Here is a 14,431-nt window from a genome sequence, read left to right as displayed (position 1 = left end):
CCCTAACAACAGGCCAAATACGCCGTACTATGTGGTCGTGGTGTTAAAACCGTGGCCACGATAATCCGAGGTCAGTCCCAAAACAACCACGTGTATTCCATATATTTCACTTTGGTTTCAACTACTAGTGCAAGGCTCCTCAGCGCTCATCGGTTCACGCACGCTACCACCATGGTTTTCGAGAACCCCCAGACGGGCCCAATCACCGAGCTCTTTGCGGATTGGAAGGTTTTGCTGGGCATTCTCATCTTTGTGTATATTGCGGCCAGCATTCGCTCATATGTCCGCCTGAGCCATGTCCCAGGCCCGCTATTCCAGTCAGTCTCGTCGCTTGGGTTTCTCAAAACACATCTAGACGGCAGCCCGCATTCCGAGATTTGGAAATGGACGAAAACATATGGTGAGCTGCAACGTGGTCCTCGCAAAGGCTACAAAGCTAACAAGAACGCGCAAGGCCCTTTGATCAGAGTCGGGCCAAACTCCGTCATCACCAGTGACGTCAAAACGGTGCAGAGGATATCCGCCGTCAAGTCGCCCTATAGCAAAGGAGGCTGGTACCGTCCGTTTCGCTTCATCAAGGGCCAGGACCATTCCTTTTCCACGGTCCACGAGCCCAGTCACACGGCGTTTAGGAACAAGATTGCGTCGGGCTACCGCGGCTCTATCGAGATGGAACAGGCCGTCGACCGCCAGGTTTGTCGCCTGCTGGATCTGATTGAGAGGAAATTTGTTTCGCGTATCGATGCTGGCTCTTCTGAAGAGGACAAGACGGGCCCGGCGCGGACCATGGACATTGCTGCCATTACTCATCTGTTCGCCTTGGACCTTGTTGGTGATATCACGTTTGGCAAGGCCTTTGGCTTCTTGGACGAGGGTAATGACTCTTATGGCTTTCTCAAGTGGAACGAAGACTTCTTCACCATTGCGTCCATCTTGGCCGTTCTTCCGAGTCTGGCGTGGTTTACACAGTTATGGCCATTTAGCGAGGCGCTTCCCAAGTCTACTGACCCGGTAGGTCTGGGACGTTTCATCAGGTATGTAAATAATCAGCATATCCTTTTCTTGCCAGACGGTATGCTTACAAATTGAGATTAGACACAGCGAGGAAGTCATTGGCGCTCGTTATCAGGCAGGCCCCGACGGCCGTAGGGACCTAGTAGGTCTGTTCATGAAGATGGGCGTTACTAAGGATCAAGCTGTAAACCAGTCATTGGTGTCTGTGTGAGTAGCGGTCTTGATAGCTACCCCTTCATGAAAAGATAGGACGCTAACTGGATGCGAAGCGTTGCTGGGACTGACTCTGTTGCGACTGCGGTTCGCATGACCATTTTGTACGTGACTTCGAATCCGAGAGTATACAGAAACTTGCTAGCAGAGCTGGACAAGGCGAGAGCGGATGGTCTTATAAGCTCTGAAACACCAATCCAAATGTCACAGGCCAAGCAGCTTCCATATCTACAAGCCGTGGTCCGGGAAGGATTGCGCATCTATCCCGGCGGAACCCCACTGGTATTCAAAGAGGTGCCAGCGGGAGGAGACACGGTCGCTGGCTACAGACTCCCGGCCGGCACGCAAGTCGGCATGGACGTATGGGGAGCCTACAGGAACAAGCAGTTCTGGGGCGAGGACGCCGACCAGTATCGGCCCGAGAGATGGTTGAATCAACCGCAAGCACGACTGAGCGCCATGACCGAGAGTCTCGATTTCCAATTCGGTTATGGACGATACCAGTGTCTGGGAAGGCCTTTGGTGTTTATGGAAATGAACAAGGCTCTAACCGAGGTGAGTTTGTACCGGCAAGAATTTGAGACCCTATTTGCCAACGCGATCCCAGCTCCTGAGTCGATTCGAGTTCGCTGTTGTAGACCCGGCACACCCTGCAGATATTATCAACGCCGGCTTTTATTTGATGCACGGATTTGACGTAGTGGTTACGCCCCGAGGTCAATAACCACTTGAGTATCCAGCGGACCGGGAAGACCACATCAGATACAGCTATGACGCGACGAGCAGAAATGGACGCAAAGTAAGAGCCTCCCACTGGAAGTGCAGCCGGGAGAGATTTGAGACCGAAGAGCGTCAAGAGAGGATGGATACCAAAACATGAAAATTCTGATCGTCAATGGCTTCAGTGCTTGTTTTATTTCAACAAAATCGAAGATAGCCTGTGAACTTTGCATAAAGGAAACAATAGAAACAACGGCCCTGCTTATAAAATGTCATGCAGTGAGAATCCTCAGATTCCAATGTACTGAAGCCAATATTGTCCTACATTAGTTCCAGATCTGCCTCAAAGACCGATTGGATGTCATCCAGCCCACGCGATACTGTTACACGTCAGACCCATTTCCACCTCGAATATATTTACACAACCCGCGACTTTGTCCACTGCGTGGCACTCGCGGCTGGAATGACCATAGGTCTAGGTGCTCAAGTCAGCTTTCCCTGCGTGAATCCAAACGGTATCAATCCCCACCCTCGTTCCACGTGCATGTTGCTTCAGGATTCGGCTGCGCTTTATCATCATCTCCATTCTCCTGCAGCAGCGGTACTCATCTAGTCGGCCATCCAGGGATCCGTCCCCGAAGGAGAGGGCTCGGGACATATAAAATCGCTCCACGCTATATCGAACAGGCCGGTCCTCCGCACCTTTGCATTCGTGATATGATCAGCATATCCTCGAGCCTGGAGCCAGTGCGATCCTTGGGGGTTATGACCTTGGTCGGTGTTCAAGTCATCCAGCGAGTCAAGTCCCTTGCGATTAATTTATATATCGGAGAATTAGAACTTATTTGCCTTCAACTAGCCCGGTATTTATAGCCATCAATGTGCTCGTCGGTGCCAATATTGTCTCCGAGTTCACTGATTATTGTGCTGGGGAGACCGTGAAGTTCCCGAGCGGGTGCACGGTATTCTGGCTGCTCGAGTTCACCAACCATGCTGACATCGGTAGTGTGCGACTGAGAAGAAGGTTGGAATTGGGTTACAGGCTCGTAGGTCATTGCCGCCGACGATGTTGACGGAATCTGCCGTGCAAAGGGCTGTCGCCTACGGCGCATCCAAAACAGGAGCCCAGCGCCTATCACCAGGAATACAAATGCTGTTGCACCGACACCGATACCCACAGCGGCTCCAGCGCTGAGTGTAGCGTTATTCGATGGTGAATTTGTGGTTGAGTTTGTAGCATCATTCGATGATGAACTCACGGTCGAGTTTGTGCTTGCAGGTGATGAAAATGTGCGTTGTTCGGATGCTTTCCCTTTTTCAAATTCCCACACGACAGTGTTACCATTGTTGGTACCAGTAAAGGTAAAGTGGCAGTAGAGCGTCTCTACGTCATCTTTAATGGTAAATCGTTGGTTGAAAGTGTACCTGACGGGTGCTGTTTGTCCTTTTGAGATCGAGTCGGATCGGATATCAGTATCAAAGTCTATATAGACATTAGTATTCCCCCGCAACTGACAGGTGTGTCTGCTTTACGGTTGGAGCCATTCCAGCAGCCCAGGCCAATAAGTGGTGTCTCAGTTCGAGGAGTCCAGTCCAAAATGATCGTGTCATTTGGGTAAACCGGTCCAAAATTGCCCGTTTGACTCGTCGGCGGCGACGCAGCACCCGGTGGTGGGAACACCCACGTTTGCGGATCCTCAGACATGGAATGCAATAATTCTGCCGAGTCGGGGAAAATAGACTTTGGTGTATCAACGAATAAGTAGTCAACCTGACTGACGCTTCAACTCTTCAGATGTTCCTTTTCTCCTTTCGACTGCGCTGAACCCTGTTCGAAGATGATGCACTCCAGTGAAGTAGCACTTGGTCTCGCCAACAATTGCCGACAATAACTGAAGCAAAAGAAAACTCGTTCTTGTGACTTGCCGGGTTAATGGCAGATATAAGGCTACCATAAGGCTTGGAAAGGAAGCGAGGACAGGGGTTGGAGCTGGGCCTTGGATTCCTCCTCGAGTCAAGTTAGCCAGGTTCATACGAGTACTACATCCTCTATTATTAGCGCATGTTTCAAAGAAAACCAATGATACAGAGCACTCTGGACCTTATACATATTTCCATTTTATTTTATGATATGACTGTCCTAGGGGACGTGAGTCCATTCAAGTACGATCCCGCAACCTAGGCCCTACTTGTAGGCGCATTCACCTTGTAGACTAAAATGATCAGAGCACTGATAATCATTTGAATGGTCTCTGTGGAATCATGTACAAGACTGCTCCTTGGGCACAATCGGCTGCTGATTTGCCCTATTGTTGCATGTCTGTTCCAGTCACGTGGGAATCGAATCCATGTTTCTGCAAAGTTTGCATCGTTGAGCCTCAAGTTCGCTCTTCTGATGCAAAGATGTCGGCTGAGTCTCCTTAATTGTTCCTTGCTTGCTTATCGTGTGTCTAGGATTGCATCCAACGCGACACTGCCGCGCTGCCTAAAGTCTATGGGATCGTCCCGCCAAGATCAGCTTTTGCAGCGGTGCCCTGCACCTCTAGCGTCGCGGCAGATTGGGATAGCTGCGATGGGACGTCGCCCTTGGTCAGTAACATATATGCACAAGCGAAATAAGACCCTAAATTCACCGCTGGCACCAATTAAGAATTAGCCATGGTCGCGTACCTAACGAGGACGAGATACAACTCACTAAAAAAGGTGCTGGCCTATCCCATTTATGGCGATACAATACCCAAGCAGATAAGTATAAAAACCATCGCTTAAGGGGCGTCTTAGCGTCCAATTGAAGGGTTTAAGCAGCTATAACATCTACGTTCCCGAATCTAAGATCCGTAAGAGAAGGTTATTGCCTAGCAACGAGAAGCTTTTATAGGATGCTGCTATACATGGACTGCGTCACAAGCAGGCACAATGTAGCACTATGGTAACTATCATCGTCTCGTATGCTTCAATGTTGTACACAAGAGTTTGTGACTTGGCGTGCTGCCCCGCACTTTCAGCTGAACCAGGGTACACTTTCAGCTACAACGACTGCAGGGTATATACTGCTTAGGACTAATGTAGGTGCCCAAACACCTAGGTAGGTCAACATCAGCTTGAGAGAAATAACTTCTTCCTAGTAAGGAGCAGCTTTGCGGGACCGTATTCCGAATAGTGCTAATCTTTGTCCAACTTCCCTGGTGTCATCATCTTCTTCATGATGGAAAACGGTGAAGGTGTCCCAGATGGGACGCTTGCTAATACCTCTGGCAGCGGGTTTGCACAGCAAGGCTCTCTGGATTGGGTCAGCCTGTCGCGCAGCTCCGTCGCCTTCACTGTCGACATACTCGGCCGCTTCATGGCTGCCGGCGTGCAGCCATTTACCATCATGGTCGGACAGGAGATTGCAAAGAACTTGAGGCTCTCCACTAGCGGTGAGAAGAACATACAAGACGCGCTGAACAGTCTCCGGAGCTATCGTGGCCTTGGCGACGTGATTTGGTTTGGATTCGGCCTCCGCAGCCTGGTGCGCACCTTGGGATCCACGACTGAAGGCAAAGGTCTGGTCGCCTTGTGCTCGGCGCTTGGTGAAACTTTCCACGAAGACTTTGCCGCGACTGTCCTCCACTCCATGACTGCATCGTATAATCCTCCCTCGGGTTTCATGCCATCTCTCAAGGAGTGGCAGATGCTGGTCAAGGCCTGTAGTGGCGTGCTTGCCCATACCAAATTTCCAGTCTTGGTTGATTCGTTCACGAGGCTAGTTCCTAGACAAAGGCGGCTGCAGCAAAAGCTTCAAGCCCGGCGATCGGGGCAGATTCCAGATGCACTATGCCCCAGCCCACATGACTTGAGTGTTACGATCCTTGCGCTTGGAATGCTCTCCAGAAATCATTTTCACCAAATCAGCATCAAAGGAGGAGTCGGTGCTGGTTGGCTCGCCGCCGTGGGCGAATGGATGTATGGCTTCAACGTCAGCATCATCGACGCAAAAGGCATGACCATGTACCAGACCAAGGACTGCGTCTCGCGGCCGGGCTTGGTCATTCAATTGGATGATGACTCGCTCGCTACTGCTACCGCAACTACTGTCGATCTGACCTTGGCCGTCACTAGCAAGACTTTTAGGCTCCGTGACCGATCTGGCATCATGAAACTTCTATCCATTAGTGAACCGCCTTTCTACGGTGGAAGGCTACCCTGGGATGAGTGCTTTCGTGAAGCGTATGGATTGGAATTCGCTCAACTCTTGAAGCTGGAAGAAACCATAGGGACCGGCTTTGGATGCGCCGCCCGCATTTTTGCTGGAATCATGGATTTTGAAAGTCCAGGAGTGGACTTGTACCATGCAACACAACACAAGCACTATTTTACCGAATCGGGCGGGCGTGGGTTTATCCGCAACTCTTTCGAAATATGTCCCGAACTCCACTCATTAACCCAGATCAGTTACAAGCAACTGGATCGTTCGTTCAAAGACGCACAAATTGAATACATACGGTCCATGTTTGAAATTCGAAAAGCTTGCAAATGTAGTTGCTGTTTGCCGCAGGGCGAATCATCCAGTATCAACAGCCTTTGCAGGCTTGCAATTTTCGAGTCCGTAATCATCATTTGTCAGATCCTATCAACGACGGCCATGGCTACCAAGATGGGAATGAGACGAGACGGTATGATGTGGGTATACCACAATGCACACAACGCGATTGCAGACACCCCTCGAAGGTCCGGGACACCAGGGCAAGACCTTGTACGACAGACTGAGATCAATCGGATACTGAACCCTACGTTTCTAGAGAATGAGTTTTTGGGGTGCATGATGCTTTTCGCCGGGAGGAAAACGACCGATGAGAACGGAGCAAACGCATTTTCGCATGGCGGCGTCTGCTCATTTTATTCAGTCCTCCAGGATTTTGTACTCGACCGAGAGGTCTTGGGACGCATAAGTATCGTTCCGGGCCACATTGAATGGGGCGGTAGCTCATATCCCTCTATCCGCGATAGGAATGACATTTCCTCCATGCCGGAGCCAGTGCAATCTATACAACCCATGGTCTCGGTCAGCCTTGGTGTGACCCAACAAGTCGAGTCGCTACAAATTGATTTTCTATTTGGACTCGAGGACAACTCAATGAATAGCGCACTTGCAGTCGGACCGGCATCTTTGATCAAGGCCGTTCTCAAGAGCAGGGGCACTGCGTTCCACTGTCGAAGGGCTTCAGTGCCCTGCGCGACAACGTTTGAAATTGAGCCAACGAGAGGATCTTGGAGTATATCAAACCCCCCAAGATTAGCCCCTTGCTTGGGGATTACAGTGAAATGGGCTATCCGCGAAGACGAAGTCTCCACGGTTCCGTGGGGTCTTCGGCTGACCGAATCAGGAAAGACTGAGTATTTCACCTCAGTCGGCATATTACCATCGATATATGATACCGACGTTGCCAAAGCAGTGGCAATCGTCGTGGCCACGCATCTCAAAAAGGATGTGATCTTGGCAGACTCCCAATGCAACGCTTGTTGCATCCAGCCACGGTTTGGAAAGGGAATTGAGAATCTTTTCATCGTCACACTCTGAATAGTACATTGGAATCGGGGCCAGGATACGAAGCAAATATTACATTTAGTACCAAGGGTTCGAAGTGAAAGGTATTACTGAAAAAGTATCGGACTACAAGAAGGAATATTTGCGGCAGTGCGAGTTCCCGTCTTGGTCTTAGCAGCTGCCGCCAGTTACACCGAGCTCATCGCAGGAGCAGCACGGATAGGTGCTACATTTATCCACCGAACTCCCTTCCGAGTGCGGTTGATGTGCGCCAAGTCATAGCTGCAAGTAGGTTGCGAAAATACACCGGGCGATTCTAATGCTGAGGCCAATGCGTTCTGTTTTGCATGGAGGCCCCCTCCGCCCTCCTTTAGCTCTCTTTCAAACCAATTAAACGCGACAGTCACATTTACAGCCAACTTGAGATAATGGATTGGGCCGAGTGTGACCAATGCAATCTCTGGCGAGCGCCACCACAGCCAATATTTTAAGAATTCTCAGTAATAATACGAGGCTAGTCTTACCCTTGCGACGTTTTTTTGTGTTATTTGTAATTTGTGTGACACCAATGCTTATTTTTAATTGTTCCTGGGTCGTACAACACTTCGTGTGCTATATGTAGGCTGGCCCGTCCGAGACTTAGTGTCTCGTGTGACACTTCTTTACAATCATGATGAACAATAAATAGCTGAGTAGATGGATTTATCCACATATTCGCGCAGCATATTACATGGGCACTCTGTCATGTTCAGCATCCCAGTATCTCATTGCCACGCAGTACTTAGGGACCGGCAAACTAAAAGGGCATCTCTAAGGGTCTGCCGATTTATACATTTGTTTCAAAATGGCATTGGACTCCTCTACTGAGATTTCTTTGCTGAGAGATGACGCTCAGAGCGCTATCCATCCGTCAGATGCATCTACAGGCACAAGTTTCAACGCTGAGGCAAGCTCAAATCCAGCGCTAAAACCGGCGTTACAAATATGCCCAGACAGCCAGCAATCTGATTCTGTACTTACTCTCACGGAGAGAGCAGCAGATGCGTGGCTCGACAGTCGTGTAGCTTCAGTCGAGATCGATTCACAAACCGTACAGTCAGCAAAAGAAAGGTCCCCAAAGGCACCACAATACCGTTATTTCGGAATTGAATATTGGATATCAGAGACTATAAACGCAATTTTGTTACTCGTTATGATTATCGCAACCGTAATCACTCTACGTATACATGACGGACAACCTATTCCAGAATGGCCTCTGTCTATAACCATCAACGCCTTGATCTCAACCTACGCTTTCGTCTTTAAAGGCAGCATGGCTCTTATTTTAATCTCTTGCGTTGGCCAGCTGCAATGGAGATGGTATCGTTCTCGGCATCCTCTTAAAGACGTCGCCTTATTTCAGGACGCAGGAAGAAGCCCTTACGGTGCAGTTAAATGGCTATATATGCGTCATCTGCGCCAACCAGTAGTGGCTTTAGCCGCTTTGGTGACCATATTTGGCATTGCCCTCGACCCATTTTTCCAGCAACTGTCACAATTGACTAGTTGCAATATACTATCCGCTGGTGGAAAAAGCCCATCAATACCTCGGACGAATGTATTCCAGCTCAGAATGTTGCCAACCACATTACAGCCGGCTCTTGCTTCAGGTTACTATCAACCGCCAAATCTGTCCGGCTTTTATTGCTCTACAGGAAATTGTACTTTCGACACTAGTTACAGTACGCTTGCATTTTGTAGCAAGTGCAAAGACCTTTCGGATCAAATTGAATACCAAACTCATTGCTCTGGTCAGATATGCAACCACACGACGGCAGTTAATTCTTATTTTTCGGCCACATTTACCACGTACGGCTCTACCAGCTCCTACTCTGGTCCACGACTAAAAGTCAAGGCAGTTTGGAGGTCAACTCATGCCGACATCCAAAACACGACCGGCAATTATGAATTCATCCAAGGCGTCGATTACGGCGTAATATATGCTGTGAATCCTTGGTTTGGTGCTTTTCCCCCACTTTCAGAGCGCCCAAAAATCTGTGATAGCTCACACACAAACAATACGTGGAGCTGTCGTGGCTATGGCGTCGCTCAATGTTCCATCCAGCCTTGCGTTCGCACATACACCGCAGATATAAATTCCTTTGAGATTCATGAGAATCTGACGGAGTCAACAAGTGATATCCCATGGGCCCGGGGAATGTCGACCTTTAGTATACTTGATAAGCATTGCATCATCGAACAGGACCGCACTGAGCTTGCTGCTCAAGGTTATGATTTGCATGGCAAGGGCCGCTGGCTCCCATACAAATTGACCGGGACACGACATGATCTTAATGATCTTACATTCTTGCCGGTCGTGAAATCTTTTCTTTCAAAAAAGTGTGTCTATATCTTCGAAAAAAACATCTTGATTGATATGTTTGATACTCTTTCCGACACACTAGAAGGAGAAGTGGATGACTTCAGTGGTCCACAACAGATACGTTATTTATACGATTCGGGGAACATCAACATGACGAGCATCAATGCCGTTTTCGAGAGCGTCGCACAAACCTTGACAGTATGGACCCGTCTGAATGGGGACCCAAACTACAGCGAGCCGATACTGGGTCAAGCTTTTCATAGGGCCACTTGTATACAGGCCAGCTGGGCGTGGCTGGCACTGCCAGCAATAACAGCCTCGCTGACCCTTCTTGTTCTTGCTCTCACGGTCTTTGCGACTCACCGGTCTGAACTGCCCGTGTGGAAATCGTCACCACTAGCCTTGTTGCTTCATGGTCCTGGTGGAATGGACTGGGTTGATGAGGCCATGGTGGTACATCCCCGGCCAAGGGAGAATAAGGCCGATCTTAGGACCGAGAATGGGATGAGGACTATGGCGGCCAGAATTTGGGTATCTCTCGAGGATGGAGATGCTGCGCTCAGACTGCGACAGGTCGGATCGAGACGTGACAGCTTACCATAGACAAGCAGTGCCGTAACGAAGTGACACGGGAGCAGGCATTAGAGCGATATTTCAATAAAGCCTTTAATAATAGCTACGACTTTAATTAAGCAGCATAAAAAGTCAACTAATTAAAGCATTCAAGCAAATAAGATCAATTTGTTCTAAAAACAGTTGTTTTATCTTTAAACCATTAGTTAAGGCTCCACGCAATAACCCGTCTACTTAGTACCTAGGTTAAATACATAGTTATGTCCTTTTGCACCAATTCGGTCAGAGACGCAATAGTGAGATGCGGTCCTGTAGCAACCATGCAATAGCTTCTATCAACCAACAAAGGAATCAAACTATAAAAAGGAATATTTACGATAATGCAAATTCCTGTATTAGTCTTCGCAGCTGCCGCCAGTTACACCTAGTTCATCGCAGGAGCAGCACGGGTACGTGCTGCATATATCTACCGAACTGCCTTTTGAGTTCGCCACCGACCAGTTGATATGCGCCAAGTCATAGCTGCAAATAGGGTATGAAAACACACCCGGCGTCTGTACACCATTTTCATAGACCCACGAGGACTTGTCGCCGGCGCCATTGAGAAAATACGCTCCATCGCCGGCATCTTGGAGAACGTAGCCGTTTTCGCCCCCGTTGAGCTTTTTGCCTTCGTTGGAGCTGACAATGATGTCGGTCTTGTTCAAACCCCAGGCGTCAGAGGTTTCCAGGGCCGCGTGTCCGTGGACTGCCGCCCAAGGATCGGATGAGCACGAGTCGGATTGATATCCATAAGAAGTACACTCCTTCATTCTCACCAGCCAAAAGGTCTGGCCGTCGTAGCTGTAGCGGACACTTTCGGCCTCGTCTGCGTTGAGTCCCCCGCCTGCAAACGGATTGCTCGTATCGTCTTTGTCGTCGGAAACGATGATGACAATGCTGGAGCTCGTGGCCAAGGCCCAAGCCGGCTGGAGGACCTGGCTAATGACGAACTTTTTGGTCGTCTCCCGGACATCACTGACCTTCTCGTCGGCAATGTGCAACCAAGTGCCTCCCTGGATTTGATTGTAGAGATGCGCCATACTGGTGCCGCTACCGTTGAATATCTCCGTGACGTAGTCCTCGAGAGCCTTTTGCGAAGTATAGATGGTGTCGTTTAATAGGGAGTCGATCACAGACAGCTTGACGCCGTCGTTGTCCGAGGGCATGATCTTGTCCACGGCCCACTCGGTGAAGGACTCGTAGCTACTGCCGAGATACTCTTCTGCCTTTTCACCTGCTGATCCAAACGAGGTACTGAGTCCTCGGAAGATCAGACTACCGGCTGCCTCGAAAATCATATTGAGTGCCCACTTGTTCAGTTGATCCACAATGGAGTCCTCTTCACCGTTGGCGAACGTCTCTTTGAACTGTAATGCCATGTGTCAGCGAGAGACTTTGTTGGGGGGGGGGGGGGGGGGGGGGGGGGAATGAAGCAGGTTTTCAGATACTTACATCTTCGGAATCAAAACTTGAAGCAACCTGGTCCAAGGCATCGTACCAATCATTATAAAAGTTCTTGATCCGCACCATGGAGCCCGATACAAGATAGGCGGCGAGGGTGTAATCGTTGCCACTGCAGCTAATATCTTGATCACAGTTGGTGCCCGAATCAATCAGACACTTCATCTGGTAGTTCTTGTAGCCCATATAGTACAGCACGGTCTCTTCCCAGCTCTCAAAGAAGCCAAGTTCGTCTGCCTTTTCGGCATTGAGGTACCAACTCTCGAAGCAAGAGTAAGCGTGCTGCGCGTATGCATTTTCCCAGCGCTCAGCCGCCGAATACGATGTCAAGATGAGATCTTCGTCTGCAGTCACGTTGCAAAAGAGCGTGTTCCACTCCGTCGTATCGGCGTCGCCCCAGTAGGGACAAGTGGTCGAGTTAATGGGCAGCACGGTGGAATCGCTACCAGTTCGGTGGCTGACAATGCCCGTGTCGTCGACATATGTGTCGTCGTCGCCAGTGTATGTGCATGCACCGTCGGGACAATAGCCGCGGGCGCAGGCAAATTCGCACAACCCGCTCTGGTCGGTCGAGTCTATAGGCTCGCCCGACTCGCCGTCCTCCGTGTCGGGCGGGAGAACAAGAGTGCCGGTGCTGTCGCAAGTGCACTTGTAGATGGGACAAAAGCCATAATTGCAGGCGTACGAACATAGGCCCGCGTAGTTGGGATCCGAGGTGTAGGACCCCGATGTACAGGAAGCCGGCGTGAAGGGGGAGACGGTAGGCTCCGTCAACTCGACCTCGGTGGTTCCGCATGCGGTATCCGGACAGTAACCAATGTTACAGTCGAATGAGCAGAGACCACTATAGCTAGATCCCTCGCCGGCAATCGGATACCCTTTCACGCCAGTCGATTCGGGCGATTCGTTCAACGGGCCCATTGACGTACAGAGGCACGCGCCGGTGGGGCAGTATCCATAGTAACACGACGTAGCGCAGAGACCGAGAAAGTTTCCGACGGCCCATCCACTGGTGCAATTTTGTTCAGATAGATTCAGTTCGGGCGAAACGGCAGAGACGCTCTTTGTAGTAGACCCAACCCAGGCGTTGAAGTTCGAATAACCGTCAGTGCAGCTGGTTGTAATATCCTTGCCCGTCACGGACATACCACTGACTGTAACGACGACTGCACCGGTCAGACCATTGATGGGTGCGCTGCCATTGTACACGCCTACACCATCCCAGGGCTTGGATGACCACTCTGCACTCACCGCCGTTCCGCCAATGGTGACAGTGACAGAGGCCTCGGATGTCAACAGAGCATTAAAATAGATTCGATCCTGAACGACCTCGCTGGGCGGGTACTCCACCTGGAACTGGCTGGCCGTATTGCCGCTTGTACCGCCACTGGAGCATGCAGACGCGGGGTTGACACGATACCAGATAACCAAGACTTCCTCGGACACACTTGCCGTGCCCGTCTTATACATGTCGATCCAAAACGGCAGCAATGCTCGCCAACCGTCATGAGGCATATCGCTAACGTAGTCAAAAGGCGCCTCGCCGACATCTAGAACGGTATTATCGCGGATTGGTCCAAAGTAGTGGCTTTCACCATAGTCGTTCCAGGTCAACAGCTCGACGTACTCGGGCTGCCAAAAGAGCACCTCAGTCCATCGGTCGTTCCACAGGGAGTCGCCACGCCAAAGCCAATTCTTGCTGTAGCCGGGCAGGTTAGTGTAGAACCATGGTGATACAGCCATCATGTAGGGCATGGACGATGTCATGAACTCCTCGTAAGAAGCATCGACATAGGTGTTCATGTTATTGGGGCCGTTGGGCCAAGCGGCCCAACTGAATAGACCGTCAGCGACACCCAAGGCAGTGGCATCTTTGGCTCCGAGAGAGGACCAGTCGGGAATAAAGAGACAGCCAGTGGATGACTTGATGCTGGTCCAGTCATCTGCGTTGTCCGGGCCTTCAAATGTGGAGACTAGAGGCTTCCCTCCATCTGAGAAGTATGCCGAGCTTGAAGAATACTTTTCAATCATGGACTTGACATCAGCTTCTGGCCAAGCGCCATTACCAGCATAGTCAAACGAGAAGAAGAGCTTGAAGCCCAAGCTCTCTGCCACTGAGAACGCAGTTGGGACTTGATCGTCGTTGAGAGTGTCACCGTAAGCCATGTTGAGCGCGAAGGCGTCGAGGTGGGCATCTTGAGCAAGACCAAAATCGTCCGACCAGGTGTCCGAAGTATATTCTGCGGTGTTTCCGACCTATTGAACATCACCGTGTCAGTTTGAAGAGACACATGAACCAATACCAATCAATGACGTACCATGAAGTGAGCAAAGACGGCCTTTGCTTGGGTGCGGCTCGCCGCGAAGAGCGGCAAAGCCGCGTACCAGAGCTTCATATTGATGACTGAACTGTAGCTGGAGAGGCCCTCCTAATTCGCATATGAGTGGCATCGAGGTGCTTATATACACATTTTCTCGGGCTATGAAATGCGAGACTAGAACCAGTCGCCAGTTCATTT

General features: G+C 50.2%; 5 protein-coding genes across 5 annotated transcripts; 3 read left to right on the top strand and 2 right to left on the bottom strand.

Annotated features, from left to right (window-relative positions):
* Nucleotides 1-171: 171 nt before the first annotated feature.
* PFICI_02411 (uncharacterized protein) lies at nt 172-1,951 on the top strand (the record flags this gene model as incomplete). Its single annotated transcript, XM_007830992.1, has 4 exons — nt 172-1,034; nt 1,096-1,221; nt 1,284-1,782; nt 1,835-1,951. 4 exons carry the CDS (start codon nt 172-174, stop codon nt 1,949-1,951), a joined length of 1,605 nt encoding a protein of 534 aa, XP_007829183.1.
* Nucleotides 1,952-2,798: 847 nt separating this feature from the next.
* On the bottom strand, nt 2,799-3,652 carry PFICI_02410 (uncharacterized protein; the record flags this gene model as incomplete). Its single annotated transcript, XM_007830991.1, has 2 exons — nt 2,799-3,430; nt 3,481-3,652. The coding sequence occupies 2 exons, from the start codon at nt 3,650-3,652 to the stop codon at nt 2,799-2,801; spliced, it is 804 nt and encodes a 267-aa protein (XP_007829182.1).
* Nucleotides 3,653-5,152: 1,500 nt separating this feature from the next.
* On the top strand, nt 5,153-7,507 carry PFICI_02409 (uncharacterized protein; the record flags this gene model as incomplete). The annotated part of the gene is made up of 1 exon (XM_007830990.1): nt 5,153-7,507. The coding sequence occupies one exon, from the start codon at nt 5,153-5,155 to the stop codon at nt 7,505-7,507; it is 2,355 nt and encodes a 784-aa protein (XP_007829181.1).
* Nucleotides 7,508-9,986: 2,479 nt separating this feature from the next.
* PFICI_02408 (uncharacterized protein) lies at nt 9,987-10,439 on the top strand (the record flags this gene model as incomplete). The annotated part of the gene is made up of 1 exon (XM_007830989.1): nt 9,987-10,439. The coding sequence occupies one exon, from the start codon at nt 9,987-9,989 to the stop codon at nt 10,437-10,439; it is 453 nt and encodes a 150-aa protein (XP_007829180.1).
* Nucleotides 10,440-10,804: 365 nt separating this feature from the next.
* Nucleotides 10,805-14,308, bottom strand: PFICI_02407 (uncharacterized protein; the record flags this gene model as incomplete). Its single annotated transcript, XM_007830988.1, has 3 exons — nt 10,805-11,818; nt 11,904-14,168; nt 14,231-14,308. The coding sequence occupies 3 exons, from the start codon at nt 14,306-14,308 to the stop codon at nt 10,805-10,807; spliced, it is 3,357 nt and encodes a 1,118-aa protein (XP_007829179.1).
* Between the last annotated feature and the right edge of the window lie 123 nt (nt 14,309-14,431).

This window comes from Pestalotiopsis fici (genome assembly GCF_000516985.1).
Source record: "Pestalotiopsis fici W106-1 unplaced genomic scaffold PFICI_Scf_2, whole genome shotgun sequence".
NCBI lineage: Eukaryota > Fungi > Ascomycota > Sordariomycetes > Amphisphaeriales > Sporocadaceae > Pestalotiopsis > Pestalotiopsis fici.
Note: the sequence above shows the minus strand (reverse complement) of the source record. Positions and strands in the feature narration are given on the sequence as shown.